The 14,321-nt window shown below is 36.3% G+C and overlaps 1 protein-coding gene across 3 annotated transcripts in view; it reads left to right on the top strand.

Moving 5' to 3' along the window:
- Positions 1-14,321, top strand: part of PAIP1 (poly(A) binding protein interacting protein 1) — a 30,680-nt gene that overhangs the window by 10,205 nt on the left and 6,154 nt on the right. For all 3 annotated transcript variants that reach the window (XM_015139970.3, XM_015139972.3, NM_001266304.1), the window contains 6 exon segments: positions 3,817-3,929; positions 7,844-7,955; positions 9,919-10,044; positions 11,219-11,325; positions 11,885-12,002; positions 12,864-12,918. In XM_015139970.3, the coding sequence (XP_014995456.1) occupies positions 3,817-3,929; positions 7,844-7,955; positions 9,919-10,044; positions 11,219-11,325; positions 11,885-12,002; positions 12,864-12,918 (631 nt within the window).

Raw genomic sequence — 14,321 nt, 5'->3', positions numbered from 1 at the left:
AAGCCAGACCATAAAACATCCTGTCTTGAGTCTTAACATTTCTACTTGTCTTTGCTTTCTTTTAAAATTTAAGGATTTCATCTTAATTCCTTGAAAATCTAATTTAGTCAATTGAAATTGTTTCATTATACAACATTTAGTTTTGATCCCAGTATATTGGTCATTAGCATATTAACACTTTTTTTTTTTTTTTGATATGGAGCCTTGCCCTCTCTCGCAGGCTGGAGTGCAGTGGTGCAATCTCAGCTCCCTGCAACCTCCACCTCCTGGGTTCAAGGAATTCTCCTGCCTCAGCCTCCCAGGTAGCTGAGATTACAGGTGTGCACCACCATGCCCAGCTAATTTTTGTATTTTTGATAGAGACAGGGTTCCACCATGTTGACCAGACTGGTCTCGAACTCATGACCTCAAGTGATCAGCTTGCCTTGGGCTCCCAAAATGCTGGGATTATAGACATGAGCCACACCTGGCCTCATTAATGCTATTTTAAAAGTGAAAAATACAGTAGACAACACTGGCTTAACACAAACTTAGTGTGAGACTGGTCAAAAAAAATGGGCCATGATCAGAAATGTAAACTTTAGGTTCCTTAATTCATTGCTACAAGAGCAACTCAAATTTGGAATATATGGAAGGGAGATTATAATGCAAATTAATGATTATTTTCTATCCTAATGTTTCATTTGGCTGCTTTTCCAAGTTATTCTGGATGGTTACTGGACCCCAAGACTACCTAGCCAACTGTCAGGTTTGAGGAAGTACCTGAGATGTTAGGAAGACAGAACTGCACGATTTGTTCTCATTTCTGCTTTTTGCCGATAAATAGATTGAAAAGGAATATGAGATAAGAAAATGAAACAAATATATTTATTTCTTGTTGCCTTTCTGGCTTCCTCCACTATTCAGTTTCAGTTACTCAGTAGTCTGCATTATACTTATTCAGGGCTGGACAAAGGGTCAGTAACCTGATAAGCTTCAACTATTTCTCTGATTGTCAAATATGTAGTCAATATACTTAATGTTTTAATATTCTATGATCAATGATGCATAGGTTTATCAATAGCTGCTAAGTTTCATTGAGGTAATTTATGGAAATGTACTCATAGCAACTAACAACAAGGACGTATTATAAAAGATGACAGATTAAACACACATTCAGCTTTGATACCTCCCAAACACCACTAAAATGACACTATGGGGATATTTAAAAGGCACATAAGGACAGAGAAGAGGAAAAAAAAAAAGCACTAGTTTTGAAGACTAGAAAGCAGGTGGGTGAGTGGTACCTGACTTGGCAGATCCAAGCCAGTGGTGGTAAAGCTGAGAATCACCCTGATTTGCAGTGCAAAACCTAAAAGGTTCTAGAATAAGGATGGAATGAGACTAAAAGGATTGCTTGAGAATCTAAAAAGTTAGACCATCTAGATCTTTTTACACTGACCAGCCAGTTTGAAATTTTGTTGTAACCCTTCTTATGAAATTAACAAAGGAGGTACTCTGTCAAAAAGAGGAATTATGCCATGGATGAAGACATGGGAACTAGGAAAAGGAACTTTACAGGAGAGACTAAGTGAGCTGTCCAGATGATGGTTCAAAGGAGATCTCAAAACAATAATGGCATGCATAGTAGGTCTGAAGCAGCCAGGCTTCACTGGACTAGGTCAGAAGACTCTAGGAAAGACTTCCGTAATAAGATGAGCACATCTGCTGTAAGATATGAGAAGAAATTTACAGACTAGTGAGTTTAGGGATAAATCAATGAGAAGAATATAAAAATGTAGGAAAAACTGAGTCTAGGGAAAACAAAGTTGTGCAGAAAAAAGGTAAAAGCAGTGTAATGCAAGATTCAGCTATAAATGAAAACACAGCAAATGAATAAAATCATAACCATACTGTGATAGTAGGAAACAGTAGAGTGGGGTGAAATTAAGCAGAGTGAAAGCTAAAAGCTCATCTTCCATGATGGGAAATTATAAGTCGAGTATCCCTTATCTGAAATGCTTGGGATTTCAAGTGTTTCAGATGTTGGATTTTTGTAGATTTAGGATATACAGTATATAATGAGACACCTCAGGGAGGATACCTAAGTATATTACAGCTGAAGGGGGTTGACAGGGTCTTTTTTCCTTTGGGGATGCTGAATAAATTATGTGTTGTACACCTGTGTTTTGACTGACCTGTCACATGAGGTCAGGTGTGGAATTTTCCACTTCTTTTTGGCATTATGTGGGCACTCGCATTTTCTGATTTTGGAGGATTTTGGATTTTTGAACTAGGGATGCTCCAGTTGCAGTAAGAAATAAAAAAAGCTAAAACATCTAAACTGAAAAAGTATGTAGTGTGGAGATAACGCGGGTTAAAATATTTTTAGCTGAAGGAGTCAAAAGTGGTTGTCTTTGGGAGTAAAACTGGTGTGTAAGTAGGGAAGCAGGAAACTGTTGAATGACAAGCCTTGTGGAACTTGTCTTTAAATCATGTGTTATAACATTAAAAAGAAGCTAAAGGAAAACATGCAGTGCCAATAATGGGAAAAGTGTAAGTATGAACTTTAAGTCTTGGGTACCAGCTAAACATACATGATGTCAGGAGAAATCACTCTTTCTCCCTTAATGTGACATGTACTGGCCCCATGTGAGCAAGGAAATAATTAGAAATAAAAATTACTAAGTAGACCCAACATAGGGTCAGAGGGGCAGCAGGACATTTGTTAGATCTCGATTCTATGTTCGATTACCTTTGTGGCCAAATCCCCTAACTTTTTCTTTTTTTCTTTCTTCTTCTTTTTTTTTTTTTTTTTTTTTTTTAAAGACGGGGCTTTGTTTTGTCACGCACACTAGAGTGTGCAGCCTTGAACTCCTGCACTCAAGTGATCATTCCACCTCAGCCTCCAGTGTAGCTGGGACTACAGTGCATGCTACCCTACCCAGCTAATTTTAAAAATTTTTTATAGAGATGGTAGTCACACTTTGTTGACTAGACTGGTCTTAAACTCATGGCCTCAAGTGATCCTCTGACCTTGGCCTTCCAGAGTACTAGGATTACAGGCATGAGCCACTGTCCCTGGCTTCTTAACCTTTTAATGTGTGTTTTCTTACCTTATATTAGATTGTAAACTATATTCTCCACTATTCTTTAGAAATTGCTATTAAACTTGCTGAACACTGCTTCAGTTATATCACACAATCTTTGATGTGTAGTGTTTTCTTACTGTCTTTTTTTTTTCTTTTTTTAAGTAGCTTAGCTGTTTTCATTTCCTCTTTACCCAGTCATTCTTGGAGCATTCTTTAAGTGTCAGTTGCTTGTGCCAGGTACCATTAATCACCTCTTTAAAGTCTAACTGAAGCTCAGAAAGGTTTATTGATATCCAAAGTCATGAAGAAGAATGCCAGGGAATCTTGTCCTGGACTGCCAAACACTAAAGTCTGTGCTTTCCTGCCTCAAGAAGCCCCACTGCTCAACAGTTGGGCAATATTCTCATTCATAATTGTCACTGTGCAGTTGTGGCCATGTACAGATTTTCTGCAAAAAAAAAATGGGTTAGCACAGGAGACATTGTCTCTTTGCTTTCTGGTAGCCTCAGGTAACTGATGGGTTTTTTTCTTTTTTTTTTTCTTTTTTTTTTGGAGTTATTGTGGTTCTTGCTGTAAGGTTGGGAGGGAAAGTGAACTTAATTTCCTTAAGCCTAACAATGACAAGAGGCTTGTATATATGGTCAGTTTGGTGAGTCAATTTTTTTCTCTTTAGAATGTTGCTGTTAAGGATTTGCATTAATAATGATGTACCTATGTCATATGACACTTTTCTTCTTTTTAAAAGGCCACGTCTATCCCAAATTTTTCTTATATGGGAGCTCGCCTGTGTAATTACCTGTCCCATCATCTGACAATTAGCCCACAGAGTGGCAACTTCCGCCAATTGCTACTTCAAAGGTGAGTGTAAATGTGAAATTAAAGGAAAACTACTAAATATACTAGAATTTAACCATTCCTCAGACCATATATTACAGAAAGCTGCAGGAAAGAATAGGGCAGCCCATTCTTATGTGCATTATATTTGAAGTTTATAGTTCAATATACCAGTCTTTTTTCTGTAATGGTCTGTGAATTTGATTTGTGTTTAGAAAGGCCTTCCTTTTCCAAGATCTTAAAAATAAACACCTATGTAATTCTTATTACTGTGGTAGCTTTGGTTTGAATAAGGATTTAATTTTATTTAGATTAGAGTAAAAATGAATAATCCATTTTTCCTTATTGATTTGAACTGCCACTTTTATCACACTGCATTATTTGGGTTTTGATTCTGGATCTTCATTCCATTTATCACTTATTCTGTTCCTTTTTATTACCATACAATCGCTATTAAAAAGCTTTTCTTTTTTTTTTTTTTTTTGACAGAGTCTCACTTTGTCTCCCAGCCTGGAGTGCAGTGGTACGATCTCAGCTCACTGCAACCTCTGCCTCCCAGGTTCAAGTGATTATTCTGCCTCAGCCTACCCAGTAGCTGGGGCTACAGGCACCTGCCACCATGCCCAGCTAATTTTTGTATTTTTAGTAGAGATGGGGTTTCACCATGTTGGTCAGGCTGGTCTCAAACTCCTGACCTCAGGTGATCCACCCGCCTTGTCCTCCCCAAGTACTGGGATTACAGATGTGAGCCACCCCCCCCCGCCAAAAGCTATAATTTTTTAAAACATCTTAGGGTAATTAGTGTTTTGTTCATTTTCTGGAATTTTCCCCCCCACCGAGACCGAGTCATGCTCTGTCACCCAGGCTGGAGTGCAGTGGCTCAATCTTGGCTCACTGCAACCTCTACCTCCGAGACTCAAGCGATTCTCGTGCCTCGGCCTCCCGAGTAGCTAGGATGATAAGTGCGTACCACCATGCCCAGCTAATTTTTGTATTTTTAGTAGAGATGGGGTTCACCGTGTTGGCCAGGCTGGTCTCGAACTCCTGACCTCAAGTATTCATCCACCTCAGCCTCTCAAAGTGCTGGGATTACAGGCATCAGCCACCATACCCAGCCTGTCGAATATTCTTTGCTATGCTTGTTTCGTCCAATGAACTTTAGAATCAGTGTTTGAAATTACACAAGTCTTGTTAGTATATGTTAGATATTTTGGAGATAATACTCAATTTATAAGCTAATTTAGGGAAAACTAGTTTTCTTATAATTTGATGTCTTCAATAACAAGGTTATCTTCAAGTTTATTATAGTTTGTCCATTAGTTTTTTTAAGTTACTTTTAATGCTTGCAAAGCATTCCATTGTGTGGTTAAACTGCAGTGGAACAGAATAAAGATTCTAGAAGTATACCCCAGAGACCTTTGAAAATTCAGGCTGTTGATAAAAAGATAAATTGTGCTGGTAGCATAACTGGATAGTCATTTGGGAAAAAAAGATGAGTTCCTGTGTCACTCTCTGTGCTAAAATCCCAAATATGTCAGAGACTTAAAAGTGAAATGATAGGCCGGGCGCAGTGGCTCACACCTGTAATCCCAGCACTTTGGGAGGCCGAGGCGGGTGGATCACGAGATCAGGAGATTGAGGCCATCCTGGCTAATATGGTGAAACCCCGTCTCTACTAAAAATACAAAAAAAAAAAAAAAAAAACTAAAAATACTATATATATTAGCTGGGCGTGGTGGCGGGCACCTGTGGCCCAGCTACACGGGAGACTGAGGAGGAGAAAGGCGTGAACCTGGGAGGCGGAGGTTGCAGTGAGCCGAGATCGCGCCACTGCACTCCAGCCTGGGTGACAGAGCCAGACTCCGTCTCAAAAATAATAATAATAATAAAAATACTTGGAATGGCCCAAAACAGTTTCGAAAAATACAGATGACAAAGTTATAAAAAGATATCTAACCATACTTAAAGAAACACAAATTGTAGCTTCTGTAAAGATTCAAAGTGGGTACTTGTAGGTGGTGGGACGCCAGGAATGCTCACTCATGTTTTTCAGTGCTTCTCACCCGCCGCTGTGCCTTACAGTTACCTGAATACTTAAAGCCGAGATCCTGTCTGAACCATTTGAAATTCTGGTGTAATTAGATGACGTGGAGCTAGGGCATGATTTTTTAAAGCTTCCCAAGTGATTCTACTGTATAGCTATGATTGAGACCCACTCTTCTATTCTCGTTGACTGTTACCCACCATATGTGCTTCTATAGTACTGTAATCCTGTCAAAGATAATAATGTAAAGAAAGCAGAGCATAATTCTGCTACCTCTTTAAAAAATATATACATACTTTGAAAAAGATGGAATGGAAGTTACCTTCACAGCAGTTATCTCTTGTTTTTAGTGGTATTACAGGTGACTTTGTTCTTTATACTTTTTCTGTTTTAACCTTTCCAAAATAAACGTACATTTCTTTTATAATTGAAAATCTTTAGCTTAAAACGTTTGACTTTTCACCTAGTCAATTATGTAGGTATTTATGTTTGCATGTACATAATCGTTTCCTAACGTACAATCTGTCATAGCATTTTATGAAAAAAGTTATTTCATCAACTCTTGCCAACAAAGTTGTAACAGAAAGAAAAGCAGCCAACAGGTGTTTTTACATAACTGATTTGGCATTAATTAACAGATCTCTTCCATTATTAACCAGAATGTACTATCTATAAATATCCCAACTTTTTTCTGATGAGGAATTTAATATGTACAAGATAACAAATATCTTACCACGTTTGACTCAAACAGAAGATGTTGCTCAGTTAATATACCTTGTAAACATTGGAATTGGCCACATAAGGCACAGTAAGCTGTGCTGGGGTTTCGTGGTTGACAAACTGACCCAGAGTCAATTACTGAACAAGAGGTAGTTTATTTTTTCTTTATTAAAAATTTTTTACAAAGTCAACCTAAACTGGCTGCATGGAAACCATTCAGTACCCATAGCTTTTCCCTTTGTCTTTAAAAGGAAAACTGTCAAAACCAGTTTTATAAAACAAGTTACTTTCCCAGAGTTTTCTCACCTTATCAATAAAGATTAAAAATACTTAATAACAAAATGATAAACTTTTACAGTCCAGTTTTAAAATCTATTTTAGTAACAATATCTGACACCGTAATTCACTTATGAAGGCAGTGACAGGGTTATTGTGCCTAGTTTAGTTACCTTGTAGGAACTATGACTGACAATAAGCTCCAAGAAGAGGATTTCTTCTTTTTGTCATCTGTGTGAAGCAAATGGGTCAAGTCAGGGGCAAACAGAGCAAGGAAAAATCAGTTATTTGAAGCTGTCAGTCTCGTTGGAAATAGAGAACAAGTCCGGTGCTTTCTAATTGTGGTTTTAATGGGGGAATTTTTTCCTCACATGAATACTTCTCTGATACGTATAATGGAAATTACAAGAATAACGGACTTAATTCATTTTATTTTCAATTGGAGGCTGTGTGCATGTGTGTGTGTGTGTGTGTATGTGTTTGTCTGTCTGTATTTAAAGATCCTTTTCAAAGTTGTAGTATAAAAAAATTTACAGAGACATGTAAAATCAGTGCTTTCTTAGTAAAAAACCTGTAAGACAAATAAGGTGAGGCTCCCTCTCCCTTCTTTGGTGCTGCCAGTATGCTGTGAATCTGATTATACGTGTGTTGCTTAAACATATTACAAATTTGATAAAAATAGTTGAAAATAAAACTGTCAGTTTTTTCAAACTGGGAGTCTTAGTACAAAAACATGGTGTATAATCTAGCCTCTTCAATAAGCAGTTTATTGTAGAAAGAGCATTGGGACATTGTCCTTGCCTCTTGCTGTGGACAACCAAACTGACAAATGGTTATCTTGTTTGACTATTTAAAAAGCAAAGCAATGTGAGATTATAAAAGATATGTCTTTAATTAGATGTCGCACTGAATATGAAGTTAAAGATCAAGCTGCAAAAGGGGATGAAGTTACTCGAAAACGATTTCATGCATTTGTACTCTTTCTGGGAGAACTTTATCTTAACCTGGAGGTGAGAAGTTTTTCTTTTGTTAAGTACTAACAAGGCCTGAGAACATAAGTTGATCTCAATGAGGAATTTGTGTTCATATTGTATTTTTACAACCTGAAGAGTGAAATGAAGGAGGAAAGAAAACATGTTTCAGCACCTACGTTTACTGGACCGTCTGTCCATAACATTTGCTCATGGGCAGGATGTTGGGAAATAATTACTGAGGTAAAAGTCTGCATGCTTTAGGAAGCTGTGGTTTACATGCAAATTTAAGTTCTTGAGATATCAACAGTAATACCTTTTTGAATTCTTGCATCTTATATGTTAATACGTTTAGTATGTTGACTTTCAGATGGTGGTTCAAAGCAATTTACTCTGCAGAACTCTGAGTGAAAAGAGAGACTAGGCTTTTCACTCTAATTCACCCAAATAGTTTTTTTAAAAATGTTTATTTTTTTAATTGACAAATTATGGTACACAACACTTTGATATATGTATACATCGTAGAATGGCTAAATCAAGCTATTTAACATATGCATTATTTTACTTTTTTTTTTTTTGTTAAGAACACTTAAAATTTTTAGCAGTTTTCATGTATACAATATATTGTTAACTATAGTCATCATGATGTACAAGAGATCTCTTGAACTTATTCCCCCTAACTGAAATTTTGTGTCCTTTGACCAACATCTCCCCAATCCCCCAACCCCTAAGAATAGTTATTTTTGTCCTATTTTATATATTAATCTTCCACATAAAAATGCATTTGTACGAAGTCTACAGCTAAACATATTTATAAATTTGAGTGGTATACTTAAGTATATGCTTGTTAGTAGGCGATAGAAGTGCTGCATTCAGCACAGCATTATTACTGTGTAATGGATTTGCTTGAATTTTTTTTTTTTTTTTTTTTTTTTGGCGGGGACAGAGTCTCGCTCTGTTGCCCAGGCTGGAGTGCAGTGACGTGATCTCGGCTCACTACAACCTCCACCTCCCAGTTTCAAGTGGTTCTCCTGCTTCAGCCTTCTGAGCAGCTGGGATTACAGGCACGTAACACCACGCCTGGCTGATATTTATATTTTTAGTAGAGTTGGGATTTCACCATGTTGGCCAGGCTGGTCTCAAACTCCTGACCTCAGGTGCTGCCCGCCTCAGCCTCCCGGAGTGCTGGGATTACAGGCATGAGCCACCACGCCCAGCCTCTGCTTGATTTTTTAAATTAGTGAATCTCAGATATAAGCTTATACCTTTATACTCTGATTTGAGAACCTAAGATCATAAATGCCATAATATCAGAAACATCATAAGACAATGTGAATCTATCAAATGTGCATCTCAGTCATTGTATCTAAAAGGTCTGTGTCCAGTCCAGAGCCTTACTATGCCTTTTTATCACAGGTGGACTTAGTTTTTTGAAAATCTTATGCCATGTTCTTTTTCAGTCTAATTTTTGTTTAAGCCAAAATATGAACAGCAGTCTAAAATAAGAATACTGTTGAGCATTTTCTATATGGAGATAATGATGCTAGGTCTATGGGGGATGTAAAGATAAGGTTTAGTTCCTGCACCTAAAATTCTTCTACCCAGTGATACAAGATACATATACCACTCTGATGCAAAACAGAATATTTTAAAATATTTTTAAAAGCAGAATAAAATGCTGTGTGTTCAAAAAAAGTGGTAGTTGAACAAACTAGAGAAAGCTTTATGAAGCAGTAACATCAAAGTGGCCTTAAATTATGCTGACTCTGTGATAAATGGATATTAAATTTTACCCATAGCTTACCAGTTTTATTAGAGGTCTTAGTTACATATAAAGTAATTCTAAGTCTGTGAAGATATCAGAGTGTATTCCGATTACTTTTGTCATTTAGCTAAAACACTTATTTTGCCAACGCCTTGTTCATTTATGTATCTGTATTATATTTTGGCATCATTCCTTTTGTTTTTTTCTCTTTTTTTTTTTTTTTTTTGGTCCCAAAAGATCAAGGGAACAAATGGACAGGTTACAAGAGCAGATATTCTTCAGGTTGGTCTTCGAGAATTGCTGAATGCCCTCTTTTCTAATCCTATGGATGACAATTTAATTTGTGCAGTAAAATTATTGAAGGTAGGTTTTTTTTTTTAAATTATTTAACTAATTTACCTATTATGATTTAGAGGAAGGGAAGTCTGTATAGTATTCAAATGAATTTAAGATTAAGTTATTACTTTAAGGTAAATATTGACATTTTACTTTTTCCCAATTATTTTGGAAAAGCAAGATATACTTACTATGTAATATGTGAAGCAAGTTCAGAAGTGAAAAATGGAAGTCCTTTACACCATTTCCATTTGCAAATTCTGTCTTCTTCCCTTCTTATCTCTGTATATGTGCTCTTATTAAATAAGATCTTACTCTGTTTTGGCTTTTTTTTGTTTTTGCCACCTAATGAAACATCTTAAATTTTTCCATGGCACACACAATAAAAGAGGTATCTCTTATTGAATAACTTCCTAGTATTCTGTCGTATGCATATGCATTGTTTATTCATTCCATAACATTTATCAATGTTTATTGATGAATATTTGGATTATTTTCAGTTTAGCCACTACAACATTGCTTGTAATATTTCCTCTTGTCTTTATATGTGCAGATACTTTTGTAGGTTAAATTCTTAAACACAGATTTGGTGAGTCGATGAGCATATGTACTTTACGACAAGTAATGGCTAATTTGCCTTCCAAATGCTGAACCAGAGTATAGCCCCATCAGCAGAATGAGTACATCTCTTTCTACATCCTTATAGTGATGGATATAGTCAATCTTGGTTTTTGTTTTGTCATAGATGATTCTAAGCATTTCTTCATGTTTATTAGCCATTTGCTTATTATTTTCTATAGATTACCTGTTTAAATTCTTAACTCATTTATTTCCTGATGAAATGCGTGTTTGTGTGTTTTTTTTTAATTCAAAGCTTCTATGTTGCATGTTGTATATTTCAAAAAAGTGATATGTTCATTAAAATCTAATAGCCTATCTTAGTCATACAGGGAATATAAAAGTCGTTGACATAAAACCCATGATTAAAGTTCTGCTATCATTTATTTTTTAGTTTCTCTCAGTGAAGAGAAATACAGAGGGCATAGAAATCACTGACTATTAGATGATAGAGAAGAATTAGGAATATTAAACTCGCTAAATTCATCTTGTTTAGGGAATGCTTGAACTGTTACTGATATCTTTTTAGAATTTCTGTAATACGCTATGGAATTTCTTATTTTACTGACCCCTGCTTTTTTAGTTGACAGGATCAGTTTTGGAAGATGCTTGGAAGGAAAAAGGAAAGATGGATATGGAAGAAATTATTCAGAGAATTGAAAATGTTGTCCTAGATGCAAACTGCAGTAGGTAGGAAAAGAAGTAATGTAAATAGCCAGTACATCTCAATGTCTTGCTTTTTCTTTGGAGATTGTTTTTTAATTTGCTGTACTTCAGCAGGGTAGTTGATGGCTAATGGATATGCAAAAATACTTTCTTTAAAGGAATAATATTTTACCTATAGCTTCTGCTCACTAGACATTTTTGTGATAGACATGTGTCAGACATTTTTGCTCAGAAATTGAAAAAGCTAATTTTCTTATGTTAAAATATGAATTAAATGAAAAACAAAATCCAGATATTAACTGTCCAACAAATAAAAGTACTACTGTAAGTAGAGTAGGAGACATAAAAATGTTGTTTGAAGGATAGCCACTGCCTTTAAGGTCCATATAGTTATGGTTACATGGAACATAATTCAAGGCTGTTTTTTTAAATGAATTTATGTCATATAGGAAATGTCTAGAAAGTCAAGGCCTCAGATGTACATGTTAAATTAAGAAAATAAAGTTTTAGGAATTTGAGATATTTTAGGGTCTGACAGCCCTTATGGTGGATACACTAACTCATTTTCAACTTTTTTCTACAGAGATGTGAAACAGATGCTCTTGAAGCTTGTAGAACTCCGGTCAAGTAACTGGGGTAGAGTCCATGCAACTTCAACATATAGAGAAGCAACACCAGAAAATGATCCTAACTACTTTATGGTATGCCACTGTTTGGATTTTAAGTTTTGCTTATTGCTTGAATTCAGTTTTGGAAATTAGAAGATCTACATAAAGCTGTTCTCAGAATTCAGTGCCTAATAACTGTCTTCACTGGCTTTGAGTGACATGGCAACCATCAGACTGGGTAAAAAAGAGAAGAGACCTAGAATTCTCCAGTGAAAGGGTGGACTAGAGAAAGATCTATCCAGTGGCAAGAGAGATTGACAAGGCTTGGACTTGAGCACAGGGATGCCAGGAAGCAGCTTTTCCAGAGAATTCATAACCAAGGACCTGCATCTCAGACTTTTACTTTGCATGTTGTAGTAAAGAAAAATAAAATAAAAATGGTTGGCCAGGCGTGGTGGCTCACACCTATAATCCCAGCACTTTGGGAGGCCGAGGCAGGCAGATCACCTGAGGTCAGGAGTTCGAGACCAGCCTGACCAACATGGAGAAACCCCGTCTCTACTAAAAATACAAAATTAGCTGGGCGTGGTGGCGCACACGCCTGTAATCCCAGCTATTCAGGAGGCTGAGGCAGGAGAATTGCTTGAAGCCGGGAGGCAGAGGTGGTGGTGAGCTGAAATCATGCCATTGCACTGCAGCCCAGGCAACAAAACAGTTCACTGAAAGACAATAGGCAGCACCGTTAGAACCACAAGAAATTGAGATAATAGAATGGAAATCTGAAAACCATAGACTTTCTCAGTGAAATGAAAATGGCTACTAGGAAGTTAGGTTCTTTTGCTTGTTCTTGCATTATCAGGTGCAGATGAGTGACATCAGCCATGCTTCATTATTGTACTTATAAAAATCTATTCTGAAATGATTACATATTTTTATCACTTTGATTCATCCTAGAACGAACCAACATTTTATACATCTGATGGTGTTCCTTTCACTGCAGCTGATCCAGGTATGTTGTCTCACAGTCATTCCCTCCTCCCAGTTGTGTGGTAAAGTAGTAAATTTACAGAAAACCACATCCTCACCAGCACAAAATTATAACTTTTTGATGTCTTCACATCATTCCAAAATACCGGTGTAATGGTTTGTCTAATATAGAATGCTCTTCATAGTGACCACTTGAACCATTTCAAATGAAAGTCTGATTCCACATATAATGTCTTGTCACCTAACAACAGAGGATGGGAAGGATTCTCAATTAAATGCAACTATTTTAATTTTATATTTCCTCTAACATTTTTTTATAATCTTAAATTTTCAGGTGATTAGATGGAGGGGAAAGACGGTTCTAGTTCACCACATAGTCAGCGACATATATTAATATGGGTTAATACTTGTCGACACGAAGAATTACACATTTCATTAATACTTGGTGTGTGAGAATTAATTAAAATCGAAATCTCTGCACATTTCCTCTTCCAGAAGAGGATCATTTATAGAAAGATTGCCTTAATTGTAATAGATGGGACTGTAGAGTGAGGAAGAGAAATTTTTCCCATTTGGTACAAACTGCAACCAGCTTATGGTTGGAATTTTTTCATTTGTTTCCTCTGGATTCCAAGCATTGACTGTCCTGTGTCTCTAGCACAAAGAAGTTTCTTTAGGGCAAGGGAGTAGAATTAAGTTATACATTATGGGCATCTTAAACTTCACTAAATGTTACTAAATTGTTTTCCAGCATGATTATGCCACTTAACATTCCCATCAGCAGCACATGAGGGTTCCTGCTCCTCATCTTTGGCAATACTTTTTATTAAACTTAATTTTTATCCATCAGATTGTATGAAATTCTATCTTGCTGACACTTTATTTTCCTGACAAGTTATATTGAAGTTTTCTTGTTCCTGTTGACCTTTTTGATTTCTTTCTTTGAGAATTGCCTGCTTATACTCTTTGCTCATATTTCTGTTGGATCATTTGTCTTACTGCTTTGTAATTACTTGTGTAGTCTAGAAAAAAGTGATTCTTAGCTGAGGGTTTCGGTTATCTTCTTTCTCTTAGTATTTGGCTGTCTTTGCATTTTGTTTGTAATGTCTTGTCATGTAGAACCTTTGAGTTTTAATGTAAACAAAATTTCAGTCTTGTTTCTACTTTCTGTGGTTTAAGAAAGTTTCCTTACCACTTCTATTTGCTTCTAAAAATCATTGTTGCTTTTTATATTTAGGTCTTTAATCTACCAGTGCAATTTTTATATAGGAGGATATCATAGGAATTAAGTATCTTTTCCATTGCCTGTTGTCTCAACAATAGATATTAAGCCATCCTTCCTTTCCTAGTTATAATAAGCCCCCGTTGTTGTATACCATGTAACTCTTCTATAAAATTGTGTGTCTTATTCCTGTGTTTGTGTGA

This window comes from Macaca mulatta, chromosome 6 (genome assembly GCF_049350105.2).
Source record: "Macaca mulatta isolate MMU2019108-1 chromosome 6, T2T-MMU8v2.0, whole genome shotgun sequence".
Classification (NCBI taxonomy): domain Eukaryota; kingdom Metazoa; phylum Chordata; class Mammalia; order Primates; family Cercopithecidae; genus Macaca; species Macaca mulatta.
The sequence above is the reverse complement of the archived record's forward strand: the minus strand, read 5'-3'. Positions and strand labels throughout refer to the sequence as shown.